Source organism: Lagopus leucura, unplaced genomic scaffold (genome assembly GCF_019238085.1).
Source record: "Lagopus leucura isolate 7727_CA_CO unplaced genomic scaffold, USGS_WTPT01 Super-Scaffold_100001, whole genome shotgun sequence".
Lineage (NCBI taxonomy): Eukaryota > Metazoa > Chordata > Aves > Galliformes > Phasianidae > Lagopus > Lagopus leucura.
Window position 1 is genome coordinate 87715914 of NW_024962262.1, and position 23173 is coordinate 87739086.

The 23173-nt window shown below is 44.5% G+C and overlaps 2 protein-coding genes across 4 annotated transcripts in view; one reads left to right on the forward strand and one right to left on the reverse strand.

The window, feature by feature from the left end:
- The first annotated feature begins 477 nt into the window (after positions 1-477).
- On the forward strand, positions 478-13085 carry RIOX2 (ribosomal oxygenase 2). 3 transcript variants are annotated; one of them, XM_042866469.1, is made up of 10 exons: positions 478-571; positions 2575-3010; positions 4440-4559; positions 5446-5574; positions 7988-8091; positions 10343-10445; positions 11091-11256; positions 11506-11594; positions 11903-12016; positions 12786-13085. In XM_042866469.1, the coding sequence occupies exons 2-10, from the start codon at positions 2579-2581 to the stop codon at positions 12948-12950; spliced, it is 1422 nt and encodes a 473-aa protein (XP_042722403.1). In that variant the 5' UTR covers positions 478-571; positions 2575-2578; the 3' UTR covers positions 12951-13085. The 3 variants fall into 3 exon arrangements, with proteins under 3 accessions (XP_042722403.1, XP_042722404.1, XP_042722402.1); XM_042866470.1 differs by lacking the exon at positions 478-571 and adding an exon at positions 778-856; XM_042866468.1 differs by lacking the exon at positions 478-571 and having other exon boundaries at positions 2270-3010.
- A 347-nt stretch (positions 13086-13432) lies between these two features.
- Positions 13433-23173, reverse strand: part of CRYBG3 (crystallin beta-gamma domain containing 3) — a 91192-nt gene continuing 81451 nt past the window's right edge. The window contains exons 18-22 of the mRNA XM_042866829.1: positions 22882-23021; positions 19505-19628; positions 17349-17507; positions 16714-16873; positions 13433-15363 (exon numbers count right to left, since the gene is read on the reverse strand). Coding sequence (XP_042722763.1) covers positions 15275-15363; positions 16714-16873; positions 17349-17507; positions 19505-19628; positions 22882-23021 — 672 coding nt within the window. The 3' untranslated portion in view covers positions 13433-15274. The remainder of the gene's footprint in view (positions 15364-16713; positions 16874-17348; positions 17508-19504; positions 19629-22881; positions 23022-23173) is intronic.

A 23173-nucleotide genomic window follows, 5' to 3' on the forward strand; every position in this document is an offset into this window, starting at 1 on the left:
GCAGCGTTTGTTTGGAGGGACCCAATTTGTGCTGTGGCAGTAGGAATTGCTTCTTTGTGAACAGCAAACTAACCACGCAGAGGAGCAGGACTGTACAACGATCTTGTGCCCAGTGTAACCACCTGCAGCTACCAGCCATACACTGAAGGGCTGCTGAGGTTTCCAAAATTCACCTTCTGCCAGTAGTTCTATGAGGTGTGCTTGGAGCTGTCAGCACACAAGAACAAAAGCTCACCCAAACCTGCCTAGTTATTTCTCTGACTCCTCACGTCACTGTAAAGTAACCCATTAACGGGCATCCTTAACAAAGACAACTAACATTCTTTTCCGCAAGCTTTTATGTGCTCAGTGAAGACACTAAAGACTTCGGGAATCATCAGCAGATAGGCTCTGCAGCTAAGCCCCCGATCCACGAACAAGACATACTCCGGGCACTTCGTTCTCCGCTACCCACAGCAAAGCCCACACCCCAGCCAAGAGCGCACGCCCTGCGCACCGCCGCCATTTTGTGGCGGCCGCTGAACACTTCCCCTTGGCCCCGCCCCGCTCCGCGGCCTGTGCGCCAGGCAGGGTGAGCCGCGCGTGTGTGTGTGTGTGGGGGGGAATTATGGCGACGGTATTGAGTTTGTGGGTGCGGGGGGTGAGACCCGGGCCTCGCGTGACGCGGGGCGGGCCGGGCAGCGGCGTGGGTTGCTGGGGCACCGGGTCGGGCGGCAGCGTGGGCGAGCCCCGTGCCCCGATCAGCGCGGCTGCACGTGTAAGTGCTGGCACTGCAGCTCTACGCGCTGCGTTCTTCCCTGCTGGAAGGAGTGTGATAGTAGCCACGTGTGGCTCCGGGCTGCCGGAGGAACTCGCGGTAAGACGCTGTATCCGGGAGCTGGCGTAGCAGTGTCTGCTGAGTGAGGGAGCTGGGGACTGCGTGCGTGTACCTGTATTGGTAGTGCTGGAGTGTTCTTCCCCTGTACCCCGCACTGGAGTGCTGTGTTCAGTTTTGGGCCCCTCGCTACGAGAAAGGCACGGGGACCCTGGAGCGTGTCCTGAAAAGGGCAGTGGGGCTGTGAGGGTCTGGAGCACAAATACTGTGAGCAGCGCCTGAGGAGCTGAGATTGTTCAGTCTGCAGGGGGCTCGGGACACCTCATTGCTCTCTAACTGCCTGAAAGGAGGCTGTGGTGAGCTGGGGGTAGGCCTCTTCTCCCAGGTAACAGTGATATGATGAGGGGGAAAGGCCTCAAGTTGGGCCAGTGGAGGTTCAGGTTGGATATTAGGAAAAAATCTCCAAAACAGTGGCAGCACACTGGCACATTCTGCTCAGCGAGGTGGTGAAGTTACTGTCCTTGGAGGTGTTCAAGAGCTGTGTGGATGTGGCACTGAGTGACATGGATAGTGGGCATGGTGGGGTGGGTTGGTGGTTGGACTGGGTGGTCTTAGTGATCTTTTCCAACCTTTGTGTTTCTATGGTAAGAGATCTGTGTAAATGAAAGCGTGAGAGCATTTATTTTTGAGATCAGAGCCATTTTTGAGAGCAGAGCCATAATTTTACTTCAGAATAAAAGCAGCAGCAGCTGTGGCTGCTCCCATTGGCTCACAGACGTGCTCAGACAAGCCCAGTGCTAGCTGCAGTTAGCCAGACCCCAGAGGCTAGCAGGCAGTCTTTTTTGTTGTTGTTGTTTATAATTATTTTTATATAACAATATGTGAGCGGATTATCTGCCTGGAAGAACAAAGTAAATGACTTCCAACTTTAACTGACTGTATTTCGATTAAAAAGCTCTCTTGCTAGCCTATGTAAACCATGCAAAGCTTGACAACTTTGTGGAGATGTAGGCAGAGCTGTACCATTGTATGTTTTGCTGTGATTGCGCAGCATCAACACAAAGGCCTAAAAGCATTCCTCTCTTCTGTAAACTTAGTTTTGCTAGAACTGGCCACGCCAAATGCTGCGGCAGTTGCCTTCGGCTTTTTCAGTTCTTTGGAGCCTTCTCCCCTCCCAACAACCAACTCTTAAATTTGTGCTTGCTGTTCCCATGTTCTTCTTGATATTGCTGCCTGTTGTGCTCCAAGCGTGTGCTGTGATACCAGGTGTTCCCTCACCTGCTTCGTAGGTACTGCTGGGGCTGCACTCTGGTAACTGCAGCAATGGGGTGCGAGCTTATCTTTTATCCCTCTCCACCCCTTTGCATGTTATTAAATCTCTTACATCTGAGCTATTAAAAAAAAACATGTTGCTATTGCTACAAAAGAGCATTCTAACAGGATGGTTGGATTTCTGCATTTATAAAGATCTCTCGTGTGGCCATTTGGATTCTTTGTGCTTCTAGTACAGATTCAGGTGTGGGATTGCCATTTCTGTGTGCAACAGCACCCAGTAGAGCCCTTTGCAGAGGAACTGAAAGCGGGTTGGAGATCTGCTAGGGGCATTACATTTTCTGCCACTTGGAAAGAATAGTGAGCACCTGAAAGGAGAGCTGTTTCCAGTGTGCTGCTGTACCCCACTGGAGAAGGCGGGAGGAGCTGCACAGGACCCATGAGGTTATGGTGCTGGCTGACTGTTACATCTCTCTCCTCTTGAACAGGACCATGCCCAAGAAGGGAGGGAAGCATGCTGAGGTGGGGATGGAAATGCAGGTGCAGTCCAAACGAGCAAAGGTGGAAGCAGCTTGTTTGCCATCAGTCATGGATTTTGAGAACCCAGACAGCCTCTTCGCAAGCCTGATCTCGCCCATCAAACCAGAGGAGTTTTTCAAGGAGTACTGGGAGGAAAAGCCGCTGCTTGTTCAGAGAAACGATCCCCTACTGGCTGCTTACTACCAGTCCCTCTTCCAGCTGTCAGATCTGAAGGAGCTGTGCAACCAAGGGCTGTACTATGGGCGTGATATAAATATCTGCAGATGTGTAAATGGAAAAAAGAAGGTTTTAAATAAAGAAGGCAGAGTGAATTACGCACAGCTGAAGAGGGACTTTGACCAGAAAAAGGCAACCATACAGTTCCATCAGCCTCAGAGGTTTAAGGTTGGGTCATTTCTTGAGTTTAAGTAAAACTAATATGTGTTTTGTAATGCAGTGTGTTTTGCTTGAGGTGTGCTGGACAGAGCTTTGTCTCTGCCCCCAGAAGGTCCAGGTGAAGGAGCTGACATCGGTGGCCTGCTGAAACCATATATGAGCTATATTAATTAAAACATGGTTTATAATTTTGTGCAGTCCGTCATGCTTCAGTGCTCTGCAGCAAGAAAAACATGAGTTACACTATAAAATTAAGTATTCCTTTTTAAGGATTTGCTTTGTCACATAAAAATTTAAACAGATCTGAATGCGTAATGTTGATGATTATTTATCACTGTCTGCTTTAGCTTTTGTCCCATTGTTCTCATGTGCAAATAGAGCATTTATGCCAGTTCAGTGGAGGGTAAGGCGTAAAATAATGTAGGTGCAGGACACCACAGTTCTTTCTGATGAATTGGCTTTGAATTGTACCATGGGTTTGTATGTCAGTTTTGGTGATTGTCCTCTCTTGTTCTTTTCCATGCTTCTTCAATCAGAAGCATTCAGAATGAGGCAGTGGTGCCTGCACAGTTGTGTCAAGGACTCAGGTGCTTATGCTTGGATTTAAGTAGTTCTTTTCTGTCCTGTGGTGCCTGCAATTTAACAAAGAAGTATTCTGTAAAGACAGGAATGTACAGCTCTTTAACTCCTGAAAAGCCTGTCATTTTGGCGCCTTTATTTTGCCTAGCTAAAGCTAGCAGATGAATTAAACTTAAAACCTATTAGAGGGTTTTGTGGTGGTGTGATGGTGTTTGTAACTGCTGCCACTGTTTGCGCAGATGAGTGGTAATGTGGGGAAGGTGAAGTCTTACCAGCATTCTTCAGCATCTGTTACGATGTACTTCACCAGCTTTGTGCTTTGAAGGTTTTTAGAAGCATCTCTTGACATGCATCTGTTAAATTTTAATGTACATCTTCAGTTGTGGAGGAGCAAAGCAATTCTAACAGATTGAAAGATACCAAAGGTGCTTGCTTTGAGCATCTCTAAAACTGGCTTACTCCACACACAAATAACCTGATACATATACTGCAATAGATCTAAAGGCATATATAAAAAAAAAAAACATGTCAGAGATGTTTTATCTCCTTCATTGTGTAACTGCAAAGTGCTGCAGTTGGAGTCACCGCAAAAAGCTCTCTAATCTTTGTGTAGACTCTTTGGTAGTAGCTAGTATAATGAAAGTCATGCGTATGTTTCTTTTATTAAGATGTTCTGTTGTTCATGGGAGGTGGTAGGTGAATTTCCATCTGTGCCTAACCCTGTCCATCCCTTCCCAGCCTCAGTGTCCCAGTTGGTTCTTCCCTAGAAGAACCCCTGAGTAGCCAGGGAGCGTGAGAGCTGGGTAGCAGCCAGGCTGGCTGAGGTCTCCAACGGTAATATGTCCTTTTCTTTTTGCAGGAGGAGCTGTGGAAGATTCAAGAGAAGCTGGAGTGCTACTTTGGGTCTCTGGTCGGATCAAACGTCTATATTACTCCACAGGGGTCCCAGGGCCTTCCCCCTCACTACGATGATGTTGAGGTAGGGCAGCACAACACTGTCTGTGGGAATAGACGTGGGGTTTTGCTGATCTCTCTGTGTGGTTTTTCTTCCCTTCTCTCATAAAGTAATTTCTTACAGAAAAATGTTTTTTCACTGAGAAGTTACAATGTTTCTTTATGGTTGTTTTTTTTCCCCACTCTTTACTTTTACTGAATGGGTACTGAGGTGTCTAATGGCAGTATCGCATAGAGTGTGCTTCTAAAAGAAGCATTCCAATAACCAGTGCATTAAACAAGCAGTTCTTCAAGTTGGGCTGTGGTACCAGTTTTTTTTCCACATTAAACGCGTACATTTCATTTTTCTTTAGCAGCTCTAGAACTTGCAGATTCTGACATATCACACAGAATCACAGAATCACTCAGGTTGGAAAAGGCCTTAAAGATCATCAAGTCTAACAACAACCTAACCATACCACCCTAACTCTAACAACCTTCTGCTAAATCATGTCTTTTAAGTTAGTTGTCTAATGCTTTTTGAAGTAATTTGGGAAAAATGGGGATTTCCAAGTGCCTGCTTTAGGTAGGATAAAGCAGATCTTGCTTCCTAAGTTTTCTTTCTGCTGTCTCTAAGTGAGGCCTAGAAAAATACTTTGGATGTAAATTTCTGCATTATAGACATGCACAAATTCCTCAGGAGAGGAATCCTGCTCCCTGGGCTGTGAGGTAGCTGGGAGCAGGGCAGGTGAAATATGTCTGTTCTGTTGTCAGAGAACTGCCCTGCGTCATCGGGTTTGCTTCCTGGCTCTGGTTTCTGGCATGGTTCCACAGACATCCTGAGCAAGATGGTGCATTAACACTTCTGATGAGTTGAATGCGTGGTAGGAAGCAAGGCTTCATTGTGCACTTGGATTTATGGTCCTTTGCAGGTGTTCATCCTCCAGCTGGAAGGCGAGAAGCATTGGCGGCTCTATAAACCAACGGTGCACTTAGCTCGGGAGTATAACGTGGAATCAGAAGATAGGATTGGGAATCCCACGCATGAATTTGTGTTAAAGGTATTAGAATTGAACTTCTTTAACTGGGCTGAACTGTAGCTGTGAGAAAAGTAGTTATATTTAAAATGATTCTTCTCTAGAAGACAGTATCCTGAATTCTTGCAGTTGCAAAATTGTGGGGAAGGATTGGTGCACAAAATACTATGAGCATGAGAAATGTCATAGTTGTCTGAGTTATCTTTTTTCAAAGGCATTGGTTGCTTTAGGATTTAAATAATGGACCAAGAAGCAGTTCTTTCTGGAAATTCTCTAATACTTCTTTAGTTATGAGGCAGAGTACTGGGTACATGTTTGTAGAGTTCCCTGTAGGAAATACATTGGTTTTAAGCACGGTTATGAAGTGTTCTGTGCTGCTGCATGTTGTCTGTGATCAGTCAGGCTGGTCCCTTTGTGCACTGTTCTGGTGAATGTATGGCATATGTAATACCTGACTGATAAACAAAAGCAGAAACTAAAAAAACTGTCTTGACTTGTATTGTTTTTCTCTTTTTCCAAACCTGAAAACCAGATGCTTGTCTGCATCTTGTTATTTGGAATAAAAAGAGCGTTTAATGAGGGCTAATGAATACAGCCTTTCTGATGGCAGGAGATCTGGTGCTTGGCCTGTTGTGGTTTATGTAGTTGTAATTCAGAAGGGGGTTACTTACCCAGCAGGCAGTGCTGCTCTGTTTCAGAAGCCTCTGTAGTTTCTCTGCCTCGTGTCTTATCAACAGGGCCTGTGTGGGCAAGGTCCTTCCTCTTCCCTGTGTTCTGACTTACCTGTGCAGGCAGGTATGTGTAGGAACAGCGTTCTGCGTTGTAATGGTGCTGACCTTTACTGGCTGTGCAATCTGACAGTGATTTTCAGTTGTCAGAAAGTATTGCTTGATACAAAGCCTAGTGAATTACAGTTATTCCTTTTTTTTTCTTTCCACAACATGCTGGGCTGGATTTTTATGGAATAACGTTGCATTCCACAGGCCGTTTACTGATGTCATTGCAGTGAAAATACTGGCCTCTGGCCCTGAAAAGGCCTTAAAAATGTTCCAGGTTTGCTGTTCACTTCCTGTGCCCCTTTTCTTTTGAGTCATCTCTGTTAGATTTTGGTTGTCTGTGTGACACTTTCTGCCAAGGATGTACAGAACAGTATTTCTTCCCTAAACCTTTCAGTAGAATATTTCCCTTCTCCTTTCTTGCACTTCTGCCTGCCATTTGCGGGCAGTTTGGAACAAACGGACCAGTTGGAGATGTACTTCAGATCTCTCTCTGAGTAGCTGGGTGTGCATGGGAGTGTGCTGGTTTGTGCCTCAAGTCCCAGAGTGCAGCTGGTCTTGGTGAACATTCAGCAGGCTGTGGACATGGCTGGCTTCTTACTGATGTCAGGCACGGAGCTGGTTGGCGGTTGGCCATCCCTCAAGTGGTTTCCTGTTTTACCCTGCTGATATCCCCTCCTGTATCTGCCCCTCCTTTATCCAGTTCAGAAGTAAGAACAAGCTGAAGTGCTCAGAACCTCATTGTGTCTCTTGGGAGTGGCTCTGTCCCGTCCTCCTCTGCCTGTTGCAACCCAGAGTGCTTGTTCTACTTGATGAACGTTTTGCTTGCTGGTTCATTGCTTCGTGCTGATGAGATTACCAAGGAGATGAGATGAGTAGGAGTCACACTTTGCAGTGAAGACTGCTGTGAGCGACGGTGATCTCTGCTTCTTTTGATGGGACCACATTTAAGGAAGAGTAAAATTAAAATGGAATCCGATTTCACCATTGCTGCTTCATGACTTTTCTCCTTGACTGTGCTGTGCAGCTCTGTAGATGTTTGTAGGGGAAACTGTAGGTAACCTCTTTATTGGATGTGATGTGGCCTGCTGCACACTTCTCTCTTACATTGACTGCCTAGTCTAAAGTGTATCTGCCTGGGGATTTAATTTAGGTAAGTGAGAAGAAAGGGAGGAGGGGAGAGGTTGTACTTGATATTTTTAAGTGCTACAGCTGAGAATTTAAGACAGCAGTACTGCAGCAGCTTACGGTCCATACAGGATATTTGTCCTTTCTTGTGGAACAGCAGCTTTCTACTCTGTTGAGGTCTGCTCTGCTAGCTTGCTGTACTTTCAGCAGGTTCCTCTCAGCTGCTGCTCTGTTCCTGTTACGCAGCTGAGTAGGATTGTGTGTGCTTTCTACCCTTCAAGGCTTGCTTTGTGTTTTCAGGCAGATGTACAGTAAATACTAACAGTAAATTGGGAAGTTCAGACTTTCTGGCATAGAGCGCTCTGTTATTAAAATGTAAGTGGAGTATCTCCCTATTTTGTGATTAAAGAAACAGAACCAATCCATGTTGTCTGTCTGTCTGCTTAGAGAGCATTTTCTTTGTTTGGGTAACAGTGCAGTAAGGTTTGAACATGTGCCCTAAATGTATCAATTCTTTTTTTTCTTTTTTGCAGCCGGGCGACTTACTGTACTTCCCAAGAGGGACAATTCACCAAGCTGACACACCTCCTGGTGTATCTCATTCTACACACGTGACCATCAGTACCTACCAAAACAAGTAATTCCTCCTCACTCTTTCTTGTTTCTGTCGCTTCTGAAAATGGCTTTCATCTTCCAGGCAATGTGTGTGAATAGTATGGACCTGAAGCCCACGTTTCAAAGAAGTGATATCTTACAGTTAAAATACAACCTTGTGATGAACTCTGCTGAGCTCTTTTCTGTGTTTGTCCCATTCAGTCCTTGTATCTTTTGTTTGTCTGTGAGGTGATGCACAGTTAGGGCATAGCATTTCCTTGTAGAAACACAGTGGAATGGAATATGTGAGGTGCCCTACTGTCACCTACGTACCCTGCTGTTAATGACAAGCTCTAGGCCAGCATTCAGGTAGCTGTAATTTCAGTTGCGGAGGTTGGGGAAAACAGAGGAAACACTTCCTTGTAAACAAAGCTTTTTATTCAGCAACCTCATTGGCATATTAATTGGCTACTTTATTGTTTATCATCAACAGACTTTAATGTGGAAGGTAACACTACAACAGGAAGCTCACTGTCATGTTTAGAACAACTCTCAGCAGCGGCTGCAATTGCTATTTGTTTCATAATCCAGAGAGAGAGTCCGGGATTGCTCCTTTCATCTCCTCCTCTCTTGCATTTCGTAGTCACCCACGCTGTACTGGTGGACTTGCTGCACATTCTTTCTTTGCTTGTGTTTTCTGCTTATCTGTGCTTTTCATCTCCTACCCATGCATGCAAGGCAGATTTCCTTTGACGTGCATCCAATGCTTGTGCCCACTGAAACCTTTTCATCGCACAGGGAAATGCTGCTGCAACTCAGTCAGCTGCTCTCATGTGCTGGGTTTGGAGCCATTGGCCTGGGTTGGGAATCGGGAAGGATTTCTGTTGTTACAGCATAGGACAGAACAAGTTTTGGCATGTTCTAGATGATTCTAAGATGCATTTCTAACCAGGTGTACCATTCTGTAAGGCTGGGGTGTCAGTGCCGCTGGTAACTCTTAACTTGAGCAGTTCTCCACACTGGAGCAAGGTTAAGGTGAAGCTGTGTGAGTCCATCATCAAAAATGGGTTCTATGGCTTTTAACTTATAATCTTCTGCTGAGAAGGCAAAAAATTATTTTCTGTAAATGCTGATGGCTGCTGCAGAGTGTTTGAATTAATTTATTCTCTAGGTGGCAGTGTTAGCACTGAGCTGCTTTGGCTGTGTTTGGGGGCACAGCTAAGCTGAATTCCTGTTCCACCTCCCATTCCCTGTTCTTTTTTGGTACACCACCCTCCTGTTGGCCTGGGGCTTTTCTCATCCCCGGTGCAGCAAACTGAACAGACAGGAGGGTGACACCAGGAGAAGCGTGCTTTGATGTACTGATGGAAGTGGGTTTGCTGTATTGGTGTGCAGGAGTGGTCCTAGGTGTGCAGGACAGGTTTTGTCCGGTGTGATCAATACAGAGTTGTTGTGTGTCAGGTAGTGTTGGACAGACAAGTTCTTTATAACAGTGTTGCTGGAGATCTGACAGCCTTGTGTGTGGAAAGGGCAGTTCCTCAGTACTTCCTCAGCACTTCCAGTGCTGACGAAATGGCACCTTGAGGAATTTCGGGCTCTGAGCCCAAAGGGACTGCACTGTGCACTGGGGTGAGGTTTCTCCAGGCCAGACCTCCGCCTGAGGCAGGAAGACAAGTCTGGTGACATTTGTTGTAAGCAGGGCAGTTTGTCACAGTAATGGGTTCCTGAAGATAGTTGCTGATGTGGGAATTCGGTGGAAGAGGAGGGAAGCAGTAAGAAATATAAGATGTCTCACTGTTCTTTGAAGGTGAGGTAGGGAGAGACCACAGGTAGACAGGACAGCATTTTTTTGCATGAGGGGCACACCTGGTCCTGGTGAGATTGACTCAGGCTACAGGATGAAGATGCAGGTGGGAACCCTCCCTCCTCTGACTTACCGCAGCTGGGGAATGGAAACATGGAGAGCAAGAGATAGCTTTTTGGAATGTGTTCAGCCTTAGAATGGGGATCTAACACACACAGAAGACCCCTCGCTACAAGGTGACTGTTAGGTATCTAAGTATCTTAAAAATCCCTGTAGAGATATACTAGGGTCTTCTTCCTGTGATCATAAATTTGTAGCAAAGCTAAAAATGCATCTATGCTGAAGTTGATAGCCCTGGACATGTTTCTTGCAGCAATGGAAGTGCTTCAAAAGAATGTTAAGTGATACTATCCAACACACAATAAAGTATGCCTGTTTTACTTCAGTGCAGCCATTTCAGTAATTCTTATTATTTCTTCCCATCCTGCAGCTCTTGGGGAGACTTCTTATTGGATGCAATTCCTGGCCTTGTATTCAATACTGCAAAAGAGGATGTGGCCTTGAGGACAAGCATCCCAAGGAGACTGCTTATGGTAAGTAAGAGGGTCTGAGGGAAAAATAGTGCATCCAGCTGGAACTACAGCACGGTGGCAAGCATGGGTCTTGCTGATCTGCTCTGAGAACTCAGTGTAAAGGCACTGTCTTGTCTAGCAGCTTTTGAAGACTTCAGGGTGGCTGGAGGTTTGGTGCAGCTGAAGTACTGTCCAGTTTGCTGCACTTCACAGTATCACAGTGGCCTTGTGTGGCTCACTTCTTCTCAAAGGATGCTTTTTGGTTTGGAGTTGTCAGATAGGCATAGTTTCCACCAGGTCTAACTTTTGAAAAGTTAATGGAGCTGTATGTTGCAGCGTGTGTCCTTAAGGCAGTCGGTTGTGCTGCTGTCAGCTCATCGGCATGAAGAAGGAACAGTTCTCTCCTTCAGGTACACTTGCAGGCCCTTCAGCATTGTGGGCATCCCCACAGTGAGGAAAACTTAGCTTCAGCTTTGATGTGTGAGCAGTTTATGTGGAACATGTAAAAGAAACAGTATTGTTGTTTTGGGAGAAAGTAATTGTTACCCTTTGGGTGGTCCTCTCCTATCTTTCCAGATCGTTACTTCATTACTGTGCTGCTTTTTCTTCAGAATAGTCTCTGCGTAGCTGGAATTCATGTAAAAGGAACTGTGTGTGAATATTTAGCAGGTGGATATAGCAGACTCAACAAAAAAACTGAGTAGCATTCTGAGAATGCTTGCAGACCGTCTGGAGAACAGCAGAGAACTGAGATCATCTGACATGAGGAAGGATTTCATTATGAACCGTTTGCCACCTTGCTTGGGATGTGATGCTGACTCTTTAACTCCGGGTGAGTTTTGAGCTCAATACCAACTCCTTTTGCTGATGTGATGGCAGGGCTGTTGCTAACTCTGCCCTTAATGATTATGGTGTTTTAAGGTAGGCAAAGATTGCAGTCTAGTGTGAGCTTTGTGTTTGAGACAGACGGTGAGAACGTAACAAATAATGTAGGTACAAAAGAATGGCTGGGAGAGCAGGGCACAGAAGGGTCAGTTTGCAGTATTTATATGGTTTCCTTCCTTTCTGATTTCTTTTTTAGGTGGAAAACTGCCAAGATTAGACAGCAAAATCAAACTGCAGTTCAGGGATCATGCTGTAATTACAGTGGAGCCAGATCAAGCAAATTCTGTAAGTATAACCCCTGCACCACCCTTCTGTGCTTCATGCTGTGGGTGTGTTACATGCATGAGAGTTCTTGGTCTGTCTCAAAGGGTTGTGCAGATATGGATCGGTTGGGTGCTGCATCCTCTTAGGATTTGGTAGGAGATAGATGATGTGATTGTTGTCAAACAGCACTATGCCATCTTCTTGCCTTCCTGGGGAGACCTACAGAACTAAACGTAGTCCATGTTCTGCACAGCAGGTGCATGGTTTTTATCTAAGGTCAGATGGGGCAGATCATTACAATGTAACTGTTCTCTCCTGCTGTCTCTTAGGATGAAATTCGCAAGGAAATGGTGTATGTCTATCATTCCTTAAAGAACAGGAGAGAAACTCACATGATGGGGACAGATGATGACGGTACCGCTAGCGAAGAAGGTGCAGCACAGGTTTGTTCCTGACCCACACACACAAAAGCTACATTGCCATGTTGGGTTTTGCTGAACATTTGTTATCTGCACCTTGAATTATGCTCTAGGTGACAGAGCTATTGGCATATACCAAGCATCTCTTACTTTTGTGTCCTTCAGTACATCCTACTGGATACAGTGACATATGTGCAGCAGGGGGAGGGGTCACTGTACCTTCTGCTGGTCAGTGTGTACATCCTAGTTTGATCTGGCTACATTCAGTATCCCCTTGGATGCACAGCAGCTACACCCTCTCAGCTGTTACAGCAAGGAATTCTGCCTGGTAGTTACTTAATTTTTGAAGTGTATTTTGCTGGACCTGTTGAGAAAACTGGTAGCTGAGGTCTTACACAGGCACTTGCACAACTTGTTGCACAACCCAGAATGTATCTTCCTGCCCTTAATGTCTCCAGCTATGGTAAGATACCCCCTTCAACAACCCATGGATAGGGAAAGGCTTCTTCAGTTAGGATGACACACACCTTAGGTCTCCCTGCCTCAGTAAGGGGTGCTGGAACATGTAGGTGTACCCTTCATGGTAGAAGATATTTCAGTGGTATTTCCATTTATTAAGAAAATAGCCAGAGTGATGCTGATCTCCTGCAGGATGCAATTGGAAATCCCCATGTGAAGTGGGGAAGGAATGCTGCTGGTCAGCACCTTCGTCCTGCCCTCCTGTCTGTTAGAACAAACACGCTGCTGCACACAGCTCAAGTGGCCTCTTTTCCCCGTTTTTTCCCCCTCTCAGCCAACTCCTCATGGACTGCGCTTTCCTCTGTCACACCTGGATGCACTGAAGCAGATTTGGAGTGGCAGCACTGTCTGCGTGAAAGAGCTCAAACTTACCTCAGCTGAAGAGAAGGAAAACCTGGCCTTGGCACTGTGGACTGAATGTCTAATAGAAGTTTTTTGATGCTTTCGTGAATTGGCTCCTTATGGAATCTCTTAAGTGAAAGGTTCATTCAATTAATTTTATTTTTTGCATCCTACCTTAGTTTGTACTGCCAACGGTGTGTTGCAATATAAATATACTTTGCTACTGCCTGTTGCTGAATGTCCTTCTAGTTCCCTTACTGCCGTGGGTAAGTGGGTGTCTCAGCAACAGGTGAGCTGCTCAGAAATGTAACAGTGGAACAGCTTATCTTGCCTTTAATTGCCAGATTAGTGCTACTCCTAGAAAAAGGATCTTCACATCTCTCAAGTGGATTCTGATGGGAGTGTTGCAGATATTTGGATAGTCTAAGATCTGTATTTAATGAGCAACCCCACACAGCGTCGTTGTGTCTTACTGAATATATGTACTTATTTCCTTGGTTAGGCCATTTGAAAAAAAGAAATGCTTTACAGGAACGTACTTGGTATCTGCTAACAAAGAAGAAACAGACAAGCAAAAAATTCCTTCTAAAAACTTTTATACAATTAAAATATACATGCTTGGCATTTTACGTGGAAGATCTCTGAAGTACAAAAGCCTGATTTATTTGGTTATGAAGCACTGGGACACCACCCCACGTGATTTAGGTGCTCTCAGCCTGAAAGACCAGAACCTTCCAACCAGGTTTTGAAATTGCATATGGAAAGTGAGTCACTTGGAGAACACTTGATATACTGATTTACATTAAAAAAGCAGGACAAGTGCTTTAGTTGTAGAAATATATACATACATCAGGAGTTCTGTAACAGCAGATTTGTGATAACTTTAGAATGCAAAATAGTAAGTGCAAGTACACAGGTATTTCTTTATTTTTAAATAGTAAGCTATAGAACTCAATTTCATACAAAAATAGACATCCATATATTTTATTTCTGAGAGTTATGTGTTTCCATTTAAGGTCAAATCCTGTTTAAGTGCACAGGAACACTTTTTGCTTTTGGAAACTAAAATTCCTTAGCTAAACTCCTTAAATAGAAACACACACCCTGCATAAACAAATAGGAAAGAAAATATTATCTATTCAATGCAGTAATTCATTTAGTCACGCAGAAATCCAATGAAGCTAGCAGTGAGCTAAGGACCACCACTTCAGGTACTAGCAGCCCTACAGGAGGCTGCAGTTCCTCCTCTGTATCAGTCCTGTATGGGGAAGATGTTCTTTTCCAAGCCTGTACCAACTGCAGTGCAGTAAGGTACTGTGCTCTGCCCATCTTAAGAGAGGGCTGGTAGGATGGTTGCATCTTGCTGACATTGAAGAAACTGCCAGCAAGTTGGGCTGGTCATCACTGATCTAACACCTCATCCTTTGGCCTAAGAGGACACTGATGAGCCTGAGTAACCTTTAAATGCCACTATGCTGTTCCTGACATGAAGCAGGGCTGGCTGCTAGCACCTGGTGAGTTATCTTCTGAAGGAAGACATGGATTTAAGATCAAATTACATTGTATTAAATTAGTCTATATACATGACAACAAAATACAGCTAGAGCAAAATCATTACTGCTCCAAATTCTGTAAATCTTTTAGAAATCTAACCTGACCCAGGATAGCTTATACTCTGGATAGATGCACCTATGCCTACATGTTAAAGGTGATCTTCAGGGATAACTCAGAAATTCACGGGTTGGAAACAGCCCCTGGGTCTGCAAAAGAACTTCCTAAACTTGGAAATTAGGTATTGCTGAAACAAACAAGACCAGGGCCTACCTGTAACACTAGGGAGGTAACAGGGTTTTATTGCCCCATTTCATGCACTGAGCTAGGAATTCCAGTTCAAATTTGTCTTTTGAACAAAATAAATTGCACTTTAGCAGGAGGTATGGATTGAGATTCAGTTTCGCTTTGAGCCTCAACTGTTTCTCTTGGTCTAAAGAAGTCCAACTCAACCTCTTTGAAGCTCATGAGGGCACCTGCTGAAGAATGAGCTTTCATCATTTTCTGAGAGAAAGGAAATGTCAGTATTTCTAAAGAGCCTTTCCCATATTATCCCTTGCAGTTCATATCCCACAAAGCATCTGTCTAGCCTTGTGCATTTACTTTAAAACTTCAGATGAAGAATAACATTAACTTTCATAAGAGGCCTCCAAAGAATCAGCTTATAGTTCAGTCCCTGGGAAAGACATGAGCTCATCCTCACATCCTTCAGGTCTGTGCAAATTCACTTGGCTTAGGAGTGGTGCTTTGAGTGAAGGAAGACAGAGGATTTACTGCATAAGGTTCCAGTGGTGCGTGACTTCAGTAGTACTTTTTTTTTCTCCAGGTGCTGATAAACCACGTAAGGTCCATTTCTGTGGTGGGTTTTACTCACAGTATTTCAATATCCCATTTTTGCGAACGTTTGTCCTCTTCTGGCTCATTCATAATGATGTGATTCTTGTCATAGTAATTTCCTCCTTAAAAATAAATCAAACTCATGAGGGCAAACAATTTGAAAACAAATGCTGAGAATCTCAACAAAAGCTTTTAAAAGTGCCACGAAGTAGGAAAATTATCTTAGAGAAATTCTGTCAGAGATGAGGCAGTGTTTGCACTTCTACTGCTGTTTGTCTCCTTCAAACTCATTTGTCAGCTGAAGCCCTGAGGAGCTCTGTTAGTTCAGAAGCAGAGTCCCCAGTGCAGCTTTGTGCACAGAGGCACGACCACTAAAGGCATTTTGCTTCGACAGAGCCTCTGCTCCCACTGTGTGGGTGGATTTTTAACTTACGTATTGCTACAGTGCAAACACACAACGTCAGATCTGGGGGATTATTTAGTGTTGAATACTCACTTCAACCCCAGAATTACTAAGTCCTTATAATTTGCCTCCTTAGAATACATGTAGCATAGAAGTAATGGTGCCTTCTTATCATGCCATTAATAAAAGTTCACCGAAGGAAATTTGTGCTCTAAAGAGCAATCAGATGGTATGCCTCACTCTCAGGGTAGAATCACAGAAAGGGCTGGGTTGAAAAGGACCACAATGATCACCTAGTTTCAACCCCCCTGCTATGTGCAGGGTCGCCAACCAGCAGACCAGGCTGCCCAGAGCCACATCCAGCCTGGCCTTGAATGCCTCCAGGGATGGGGCATCCACAGCCTCCTTGGGCAGCCTGTTCCAAAGCGTCACCACCCTGTGTGCAAAAAACTTCCTCCTAATATCTAACCTAAGCCTCCCCTGTCTCAGTTTAAGACTATTCCCCCTTGTCCTGTTACTGTCTACCCTTGTAAACAGCCATTCCCCCTTCTGTTTGTAAGCTCCTTTCAAATACTGGAATACCACAATGAGGTCTCGCCAGAGCCTTCTCTTTCCCTAGCTAAACAAGCCCAGTTCCCTCAATACATCCCTGCAGCACAGCTTTCTGATACTGTAGGATCTGCCCTCATAGGTGGTACTGCCATCGTTGGTCAGCAGGACTAGGACTTAAGCAACAAGAATTTTAACAAGTCTGAAATCATGACAGGTATTTCTCTTACTGAGGCACATCTATTTTCTGGTTTGCTTTTCCCTCCCTTTTTTGTCTTCCAAGAGCCATTTCTTGCTCTAAGCACTACTTATAAACCTCCGGGATCAAAGAGTAACGTTCTCCACAGACTTTCTTGTGCCACTGTTGGCAAGACTGTTTCTTGTGCAGTTGAATATTAAACTTGTGAGAGAGAGGGGATTCAGTACTTAGGTACAAATGAGCAGGAATACTGCAATTAGAACATATGAGTGGCTTTGTTTTGTTTTGTTTTTTGTTCTGCTTTGTCTGTTCTTTAAATACCTTTAATATCAAGCACCAGTTGGTCACTGAGGTATGAACTGATGGTTCCATCCTCATTGAGTCTCCACTTCTGCCTCTCCTTCCCATGTTCTACCCAGAGTGCGACTTTGGCCCCTGGCACATCTCTGCCACCAATGACATCCAGACAGGCATCGTTAACCTAAGAAGCAAGAAGACAGGTGAGATCCAACCAGCGCAGAGCCTTGCTTTTGTGTCCAACTTGTTTCTGTTTCAGGCACTGATAGTACTGCAGTAACCATAGTGGCAATTAAGCTAGGAGCAGATTATTCAGCAGTTGACTGATAGCTTGATCACAGAAGGTCTTCATGTATTCCCTTTCAGAGAAATTCCTAATTCTTCAAAGCTAATAGAACTTTCAGAAAAGTGAGACTTTCAAGAAAACCAGGTTCCTTCTTTCAGGAACATCACTGCCAGATGTGAAAAGCTGTCCATCCAGCTTGGCAAAGCAGACAGAGCAAATCTGTCCATATACAGTAGGAACATGTGGCCTATGGGAGCTCAAGACGCGCAGGAAAGGCCAAAAGCGATCCTGGTATTAATGAGGAAATCTACACAGTGAGTTGTGTTCTTGAGGAAGTCCAGTTAAAGTAACACTCCAGCATCTGGAAACACACCTTGGATTTGAAGAGCCCACGGCAGTAGTGCCAGACCTGGGTATCCTTGCCGCTGTACGGAGACACGCACACTGATGTTGCTCTTACATCTGCCAGACTTCCAGCTACTGTCAGGTATTTGCCTTGGGCTCGGTTCCTGATTCGGAGGTACACTGCTGGCTGAAATGATGGCAAGGGAGAGTCATATCACACAGACTGCAAAAGTTGATGGGAGAATGTCTCCATCTTACATCAGTTTTCTAAACTGCTGCATTCCCAGTTCTAAATGATCACCATAAATACTGTTATTTTTAGTTGAAGTGAACGTGCACGTAAGACAGAACTAAATGTTTCTCACACAGACAGCTGTAAGCAGCAATGGCAGAGAGGGCATACTTTAATGTATTTATAGAACTAATCCCTGTGATATGCAAATGGCTTTAGTTCACATTTCTTTCACTCCAAGGCCAGTAAATGGGCTATAATCCACAAGCTTTTCATTTTCTGAATACAGAACTTGCTGAGTTGCATATCCAGCAAGTTCAACACTACTAACTGGAATACGTAGCAGAGAAGTTTGACCTTTGCTCTTGAACATACACAGAAAATGGTACTCAGCTGGCATCACTGCTTACACAGCTTACTCAAAAAATAAGGCTGCTCTGTAGGGCTACTACAGGGTTTCAGTTTTTCCTCCATTATTCACTGATTTTGGAGCAAATAAAGGAAAGTGAACAACTGAAGGGCAGCTCCCTCCAGGTACCAGTTTTGAACCTCCTTTTTTCCATAATAAAGCAAACCCTATGTTAAGAGACAATAAAGCCTCTCTCCTACCAAGCATCCATGAACAAATATGTATCAATAAATATACTGTATAGTTGTTCTTTACAAGGAAGAGAACTTAAAAAGGTACAACTATTGTGTCTTATCTTGAATCATGTGAGTTTCAAGCATTCAGATTTCTCCTGCACTACCTATAGCACCAGCAGACTTGACACAGAAGGGAGGAGGAAATATAAAGTGGTGCAGGTTTGTAGAATTATCCCAGTCTTAAAAAAATACCCATATGCCACAGAAGCGTTAGGCACAATGAGCTGACTGCACAAACTCAAGGAAGCTTTCAGTCTGCAGGATTTAAAACAAAAGCAAGCTCCAAATGCCCAGATCCCCAGCAAAATACACAAGGTACTACTTAGAATGTTACTCACTGTTGCAATATACAAAGGGATGCTACCAAACACAAAAGCTCTTTGTATTTGTGGCTGAAGAGAGAATTCTATTTTTAAGATCGGCACATATTATTTGCATTATTATTTGTAAAAACAGTGCCAAAGTGGGATCTTTTGCTGGCTGCCTCTTTCACAGAACTCCAGGGAATTGTAAGCTTCCTAGACTAATAAATCATTAAAAAATAAAAATAAAAATTCCCTTTTCCAGTGGGGAAGCATATAATGTAAAACTATTGCTAAACATGATCATGCTGTTCACTGCAACATGTCCTCAGTTGAATCTGTCATTTAAAAATAAAGCAGCATTTGTCACTAAGTGTAGACAAGCTATTCTCTGAGCAGCAGAACTAATGACAACTCTTCCAGTGAAGATACTGCTCACATTCCCTCCTCGTCTCCCTGCCCTCCTCCCTTCTCCCAGGACGTTGCCCTCCTACAGATGCGTGTGGCTGGGCTCACACACAGTGGAGCTCACCTGTGTTATTACCTGATGCAACTTGGGAAGGCAGAAGGGCAGAACGTGACACTGACATTACTTGGGGTGAGGTAGGGAGAGAAAATCTGGTGGCACAGCATAAACTTGGCTTCTTTTGGAAGTCCAGGCTATAGCACGGAACAACTTGTCCTCACTTCCACTTGTGTTAATTGCAAAACAAGTCAATACAGAATTGGTTTTCTCATTTCTATATGGCAAATGTAAAAATAGAGCATCTAGAGAACATGCTAATGCTTGGCTCCAAGAAGCAAGGAATTATTTCCCTTTAGGAGCCTAATATAGATCTCAGTAACTGCCAGTGGAAGAATTTTCTGCTTCAGTAACCTCTCCGTATGTCCTTCTGGCTGTCATCATCTGGCCTGATTGAAGAAGCGCTATGTGCAGCATTATATTTGGTTAGTTTACTCTAAACTCAGTCTAAAACAAATTGTCCTCACAGACTCTTACAGTACCTGCTTCACCGGACGAAGGGAGCCAATTACTTTCCAGCCACTGTACTCATTCCAGTTGGAAATCTCACCGGGCTCCAATAGAATCTGCTTTCCTAAAAAATTACATCCTTCGTATGCAATCCACCTGGATACAGAAAGCAGAACACAGAAGGCTGCATGTTAACTAAACTAAATTGCGGGTTTATGTTCAGGACTGTGCTCTTCAAAGGCCCCAGTCCTCCCCACTGCAGGGACACCATCAAAGCTGTATTACTATGCTCCAGGACAGCACTCACTCTTGCGGTTTGTTTGTTTTGTCTAAATTAAGATGCTTTCTCCTAGCTCAAACTTAGAAGTTCCCCCCAAGCTTCTCCCACAAATTTGAGAATCTCTGCATGAACCCAGATGGGAATAATGCTGGCTGCAGTGAGTGTGCGTTAGGAAATTAGGAAGCCACGGGCTGTGTTTTCTTTTTTAACAGCTAAAGCTATTCCACATATAGAATACAAAAATACATAACAAATATTTACTTCAAACACCATAAATTGCTGTAACAGACTTTACTGCAGTGAATATATCTGAATGTGAACATGGCTGAAACCTTTAACACAGAGTTCAAGGACCAGTACATACAGATCCCTTGTTATCTAGACATCTGCTCAGTAGCTGCTGTGTTACTGCTTACAAAGGCAGCCTCAGGATCACAGATCAGCTTTGTTTCAATCAATAGGACATTGTTGTACAGACAGTGAACCTAAATGTTTGACTCATTAACTCATCTGAACACAAAGCAAATACTGGTTTCCCCAGTTACCTGTTTTACAAAGTCAGCTGCCAAGAACAAGAGGGATGGCTGCACACTTTGCTTCAAGTCAGCAAGAAAATATCCACAAGCAGTGCTTACAGCACCTGTCGTGCACTTTTCCCATTCTGAATGTCTGGGGGAGCAGACAGACAGCCTTGCTTGGAAGGAACTCCAATGCAGCTGAAATGGTCCAACAGTGTCGTGCCCCTTAGTGAGGTTATATCACTGCTTTTTCAAATAACGGGTATTGGATCAGCACTGACAATCACTGCAGGTTCTTTATGCTTACAACCCATTTCTGTCTTTCGTCTTGTGATGCTTTCTGTGGAGCCACTGAAAATCTGCTTTTAATGGTTTTCCTGGAATATTGAGCAGTCTCATATGAAATTGGCTTATGTTGCCAAAGCATATGCTTATGCTGGCACGTATCTGGTGACACAGACAAAATTCATCAGGGGTTTCATGCAAATAGCAGCCGCCACACCATGCCACCTTTCCCAGACCCTGGAGCCCTTCACCAAAGCACACCCCAGACTTGTGCTTTCTCTCACCGAGGTGGCACGACAGCAAGAAGCCATCACATATACATAAATCTTACTCTGTCATTTGTCTAAGGCTGACAGTAGGCTTTGGGACAAGGAACCCCAAACCCCTCTAAATCCACCTTCATGAACTTACAGGCAGTACTCTACATCTCACAGACTTCCTGCAATCCCATCACACCCTTAGTCTCTCAGCTGTAGTGAAGGATGAGGACAGGCTGTGGAGTTCTACTTCCTGGAGAGCATCACAGGGAGCTCAGAGGAAGTCCAGCCAGGCAAGTGGTTATTCTGCCCCAACTCTCTGCAGGCTGCAAAGCTCAGAAATTAACTGGAAGATGGGGAAAGGACTGGAACACTGCACATACTTTCATGTGCTTTTTAACCGTGTCCCAAAGCCCTCAGCCTTCCTTAACAACCAACTCCATGAACAAAGCCATTAATTTCCATTTCTGCACATCTGTTGAGAAGGCAGGGACAGCTTATACAAAGATTCCCACATAAGGTACCCTATAGATTGTAACACCTCTACACAAGTATTTCTCAACTGAAATAAGTCAGGTGTTACTCCCAGTGACAGCCTTTCCTCCTGTAAACCAGCACCCAGGAATGCGTATGTGTTGTTTTCAGTCTTGCACTGTAGCTGCTTGCCGTCATGGGGAGCCTCAAGTCACCTCGTGGCGTCATGGGAGTTGACTTCTTCTCCTACCTAATAGTGACAGGACAAGAGCAAATGGCCTCAGGTTGTGCCAGGGAGGTTTGGGCTGGATATTAGGAAACATTTCTTCCGAGTGGTGAGGCAGTGGCACAGGCTGCCCAGGGAGCTGATGGAGTCACCATCCCTGGAGGTATTCACGAAATGTCTGGGTGAGGCACTGAGGGAGGTGGTTAGTGGGCACAGTGGGGATGGGATGGGGGTTGGACTGAGTGCTGTAAAAGGCCTTTTGCAGCCTTAGTGATAGTACAATTCAAAAGCAACAACAGCAGACGATCGCTCTGGGAGCATGAGCTGGATTAGGCTCAAGCTCCGTACCAATCTCTAAGTATCAGACAAGTGCTCAAGCAGTCTTATCACGGATACCTGTAGAAGAGTTTTTACTTTAGGTGGCACCAAATTTGATCCATTTGAGAAATTCATCATAAAAATCACAACAGAGGTGTACATAAGCAGTAAACAGTCCACATTAGTTTCCTGCCCAAGTATTTAAATTTGGCACTTTTTTTTTTTTTTGTATCCAGTAAGACTCTGAAGGAAACTACAGCCTTGTGTATGTGAATGCCATGAGAGAGGTGGGAAAAGGGTTAAAAATGCACAGAGGAAATGTGTGTCATATTTGAAGGACAGTGCTTTCCAGTCAGCCTCAGTTACAAGACCCAGCAAGTTCTCTGTTCCTGTTGTTGAAGTGCAGCCCTGAAACTCGGCTGGACAGAGCGGTTGGGAGCTTCTCCAGAAGGTGAAAGGGAGAGATGGGAAAGAGGTTGGAAGATAATTTCTGCAGACTTAAAATGGGTTTCACGGAAGAGCATGGGTGTTTATTCCCAGTCGCGGGGGGGTTAAACAAACAGCAGAAGCAAATTACTGCTCCAGCTGTCCCATCCGCCCGGAGCTGCCCTCACAAGTCACTGCCTCTGTGGCAGCTGAGCAGCATGCCAAGCTCCACTGAGCCACTGCAGTGGCTCACAATAAATCACTGCACTTTGCAGCTGGTATTTTACAGCCCGTTAACAAAGGCAGTTCAAGTTTGCTCTACCTGTGAGTCAGGAATTTACTGATTTACTTTTGGCTCCTGGTTTGAACAACAGGCTCTACTATTTGTTAATGCATGGGGATAAAGGGGTGGTTCTTTCAGGGACAAAATGCATCCTCTGCCCAGAGGTCTTGTTCATTTTGAATCTTGGTACAAAAGGTGGACCTAGCATTCAACATTTCAGGATTTTGAAACGTCTCAAAAGTTAGAACCTAAAATGCATCCTATGAAAAAAGGCAGCAGTTGTTAGGAAACACGCTTAGTATTAGCTCCCCCAAATAACAAGGATATTTCTCCCATACTTACAGTCCACTTCTCACCCATACAGACTGAGTGTAAAAATGAAGGTCTTCATTCAGAACGGAGTTGACAGGCTCACTGAAGTGCAGCTCTCTGCCCTTGCAGCACTCCAGTGCAAACAGACTGAGGGAGGGCTCAGCGAAAACCTGGTGGGGGGGTGGAAAAAGCAGTGTTTTACTCAGAGCAGTCTAACTTCATGATGCACACGTTTTACCACTTCAGTTTCATTTCCACTTGCCTGGGGGTTAGATCGGGCTCCCTCAGCGAATATAGAAGCAAAGAAAGAAAAAGTGCATCT

Bases quoted from the DNA above. Each gene is read 5' to 3' on its own strand.
- RIOX2 (XM_042866468.1), top strand. From the start codon at position 2,534: ATGGTGCTGGCTGACTGTTACATCTCTCTCCTCTTGAACAGGACCATG. The intron at 4,560-5,445 runs GTAGGGCAGCAC...GGTCCTTTGCAG, and splicing joins CTCACTACGATGATGTTGAG to GTGTTCATCCTCCAGCTGGA. The intron at 10,446-11,090 runs GTAAGTAAGAGG...GTGAATATTTAG, and splicing joins TCCCAAGGAGACTGCTTATG to CAGGTGGATATAGCAGACTC.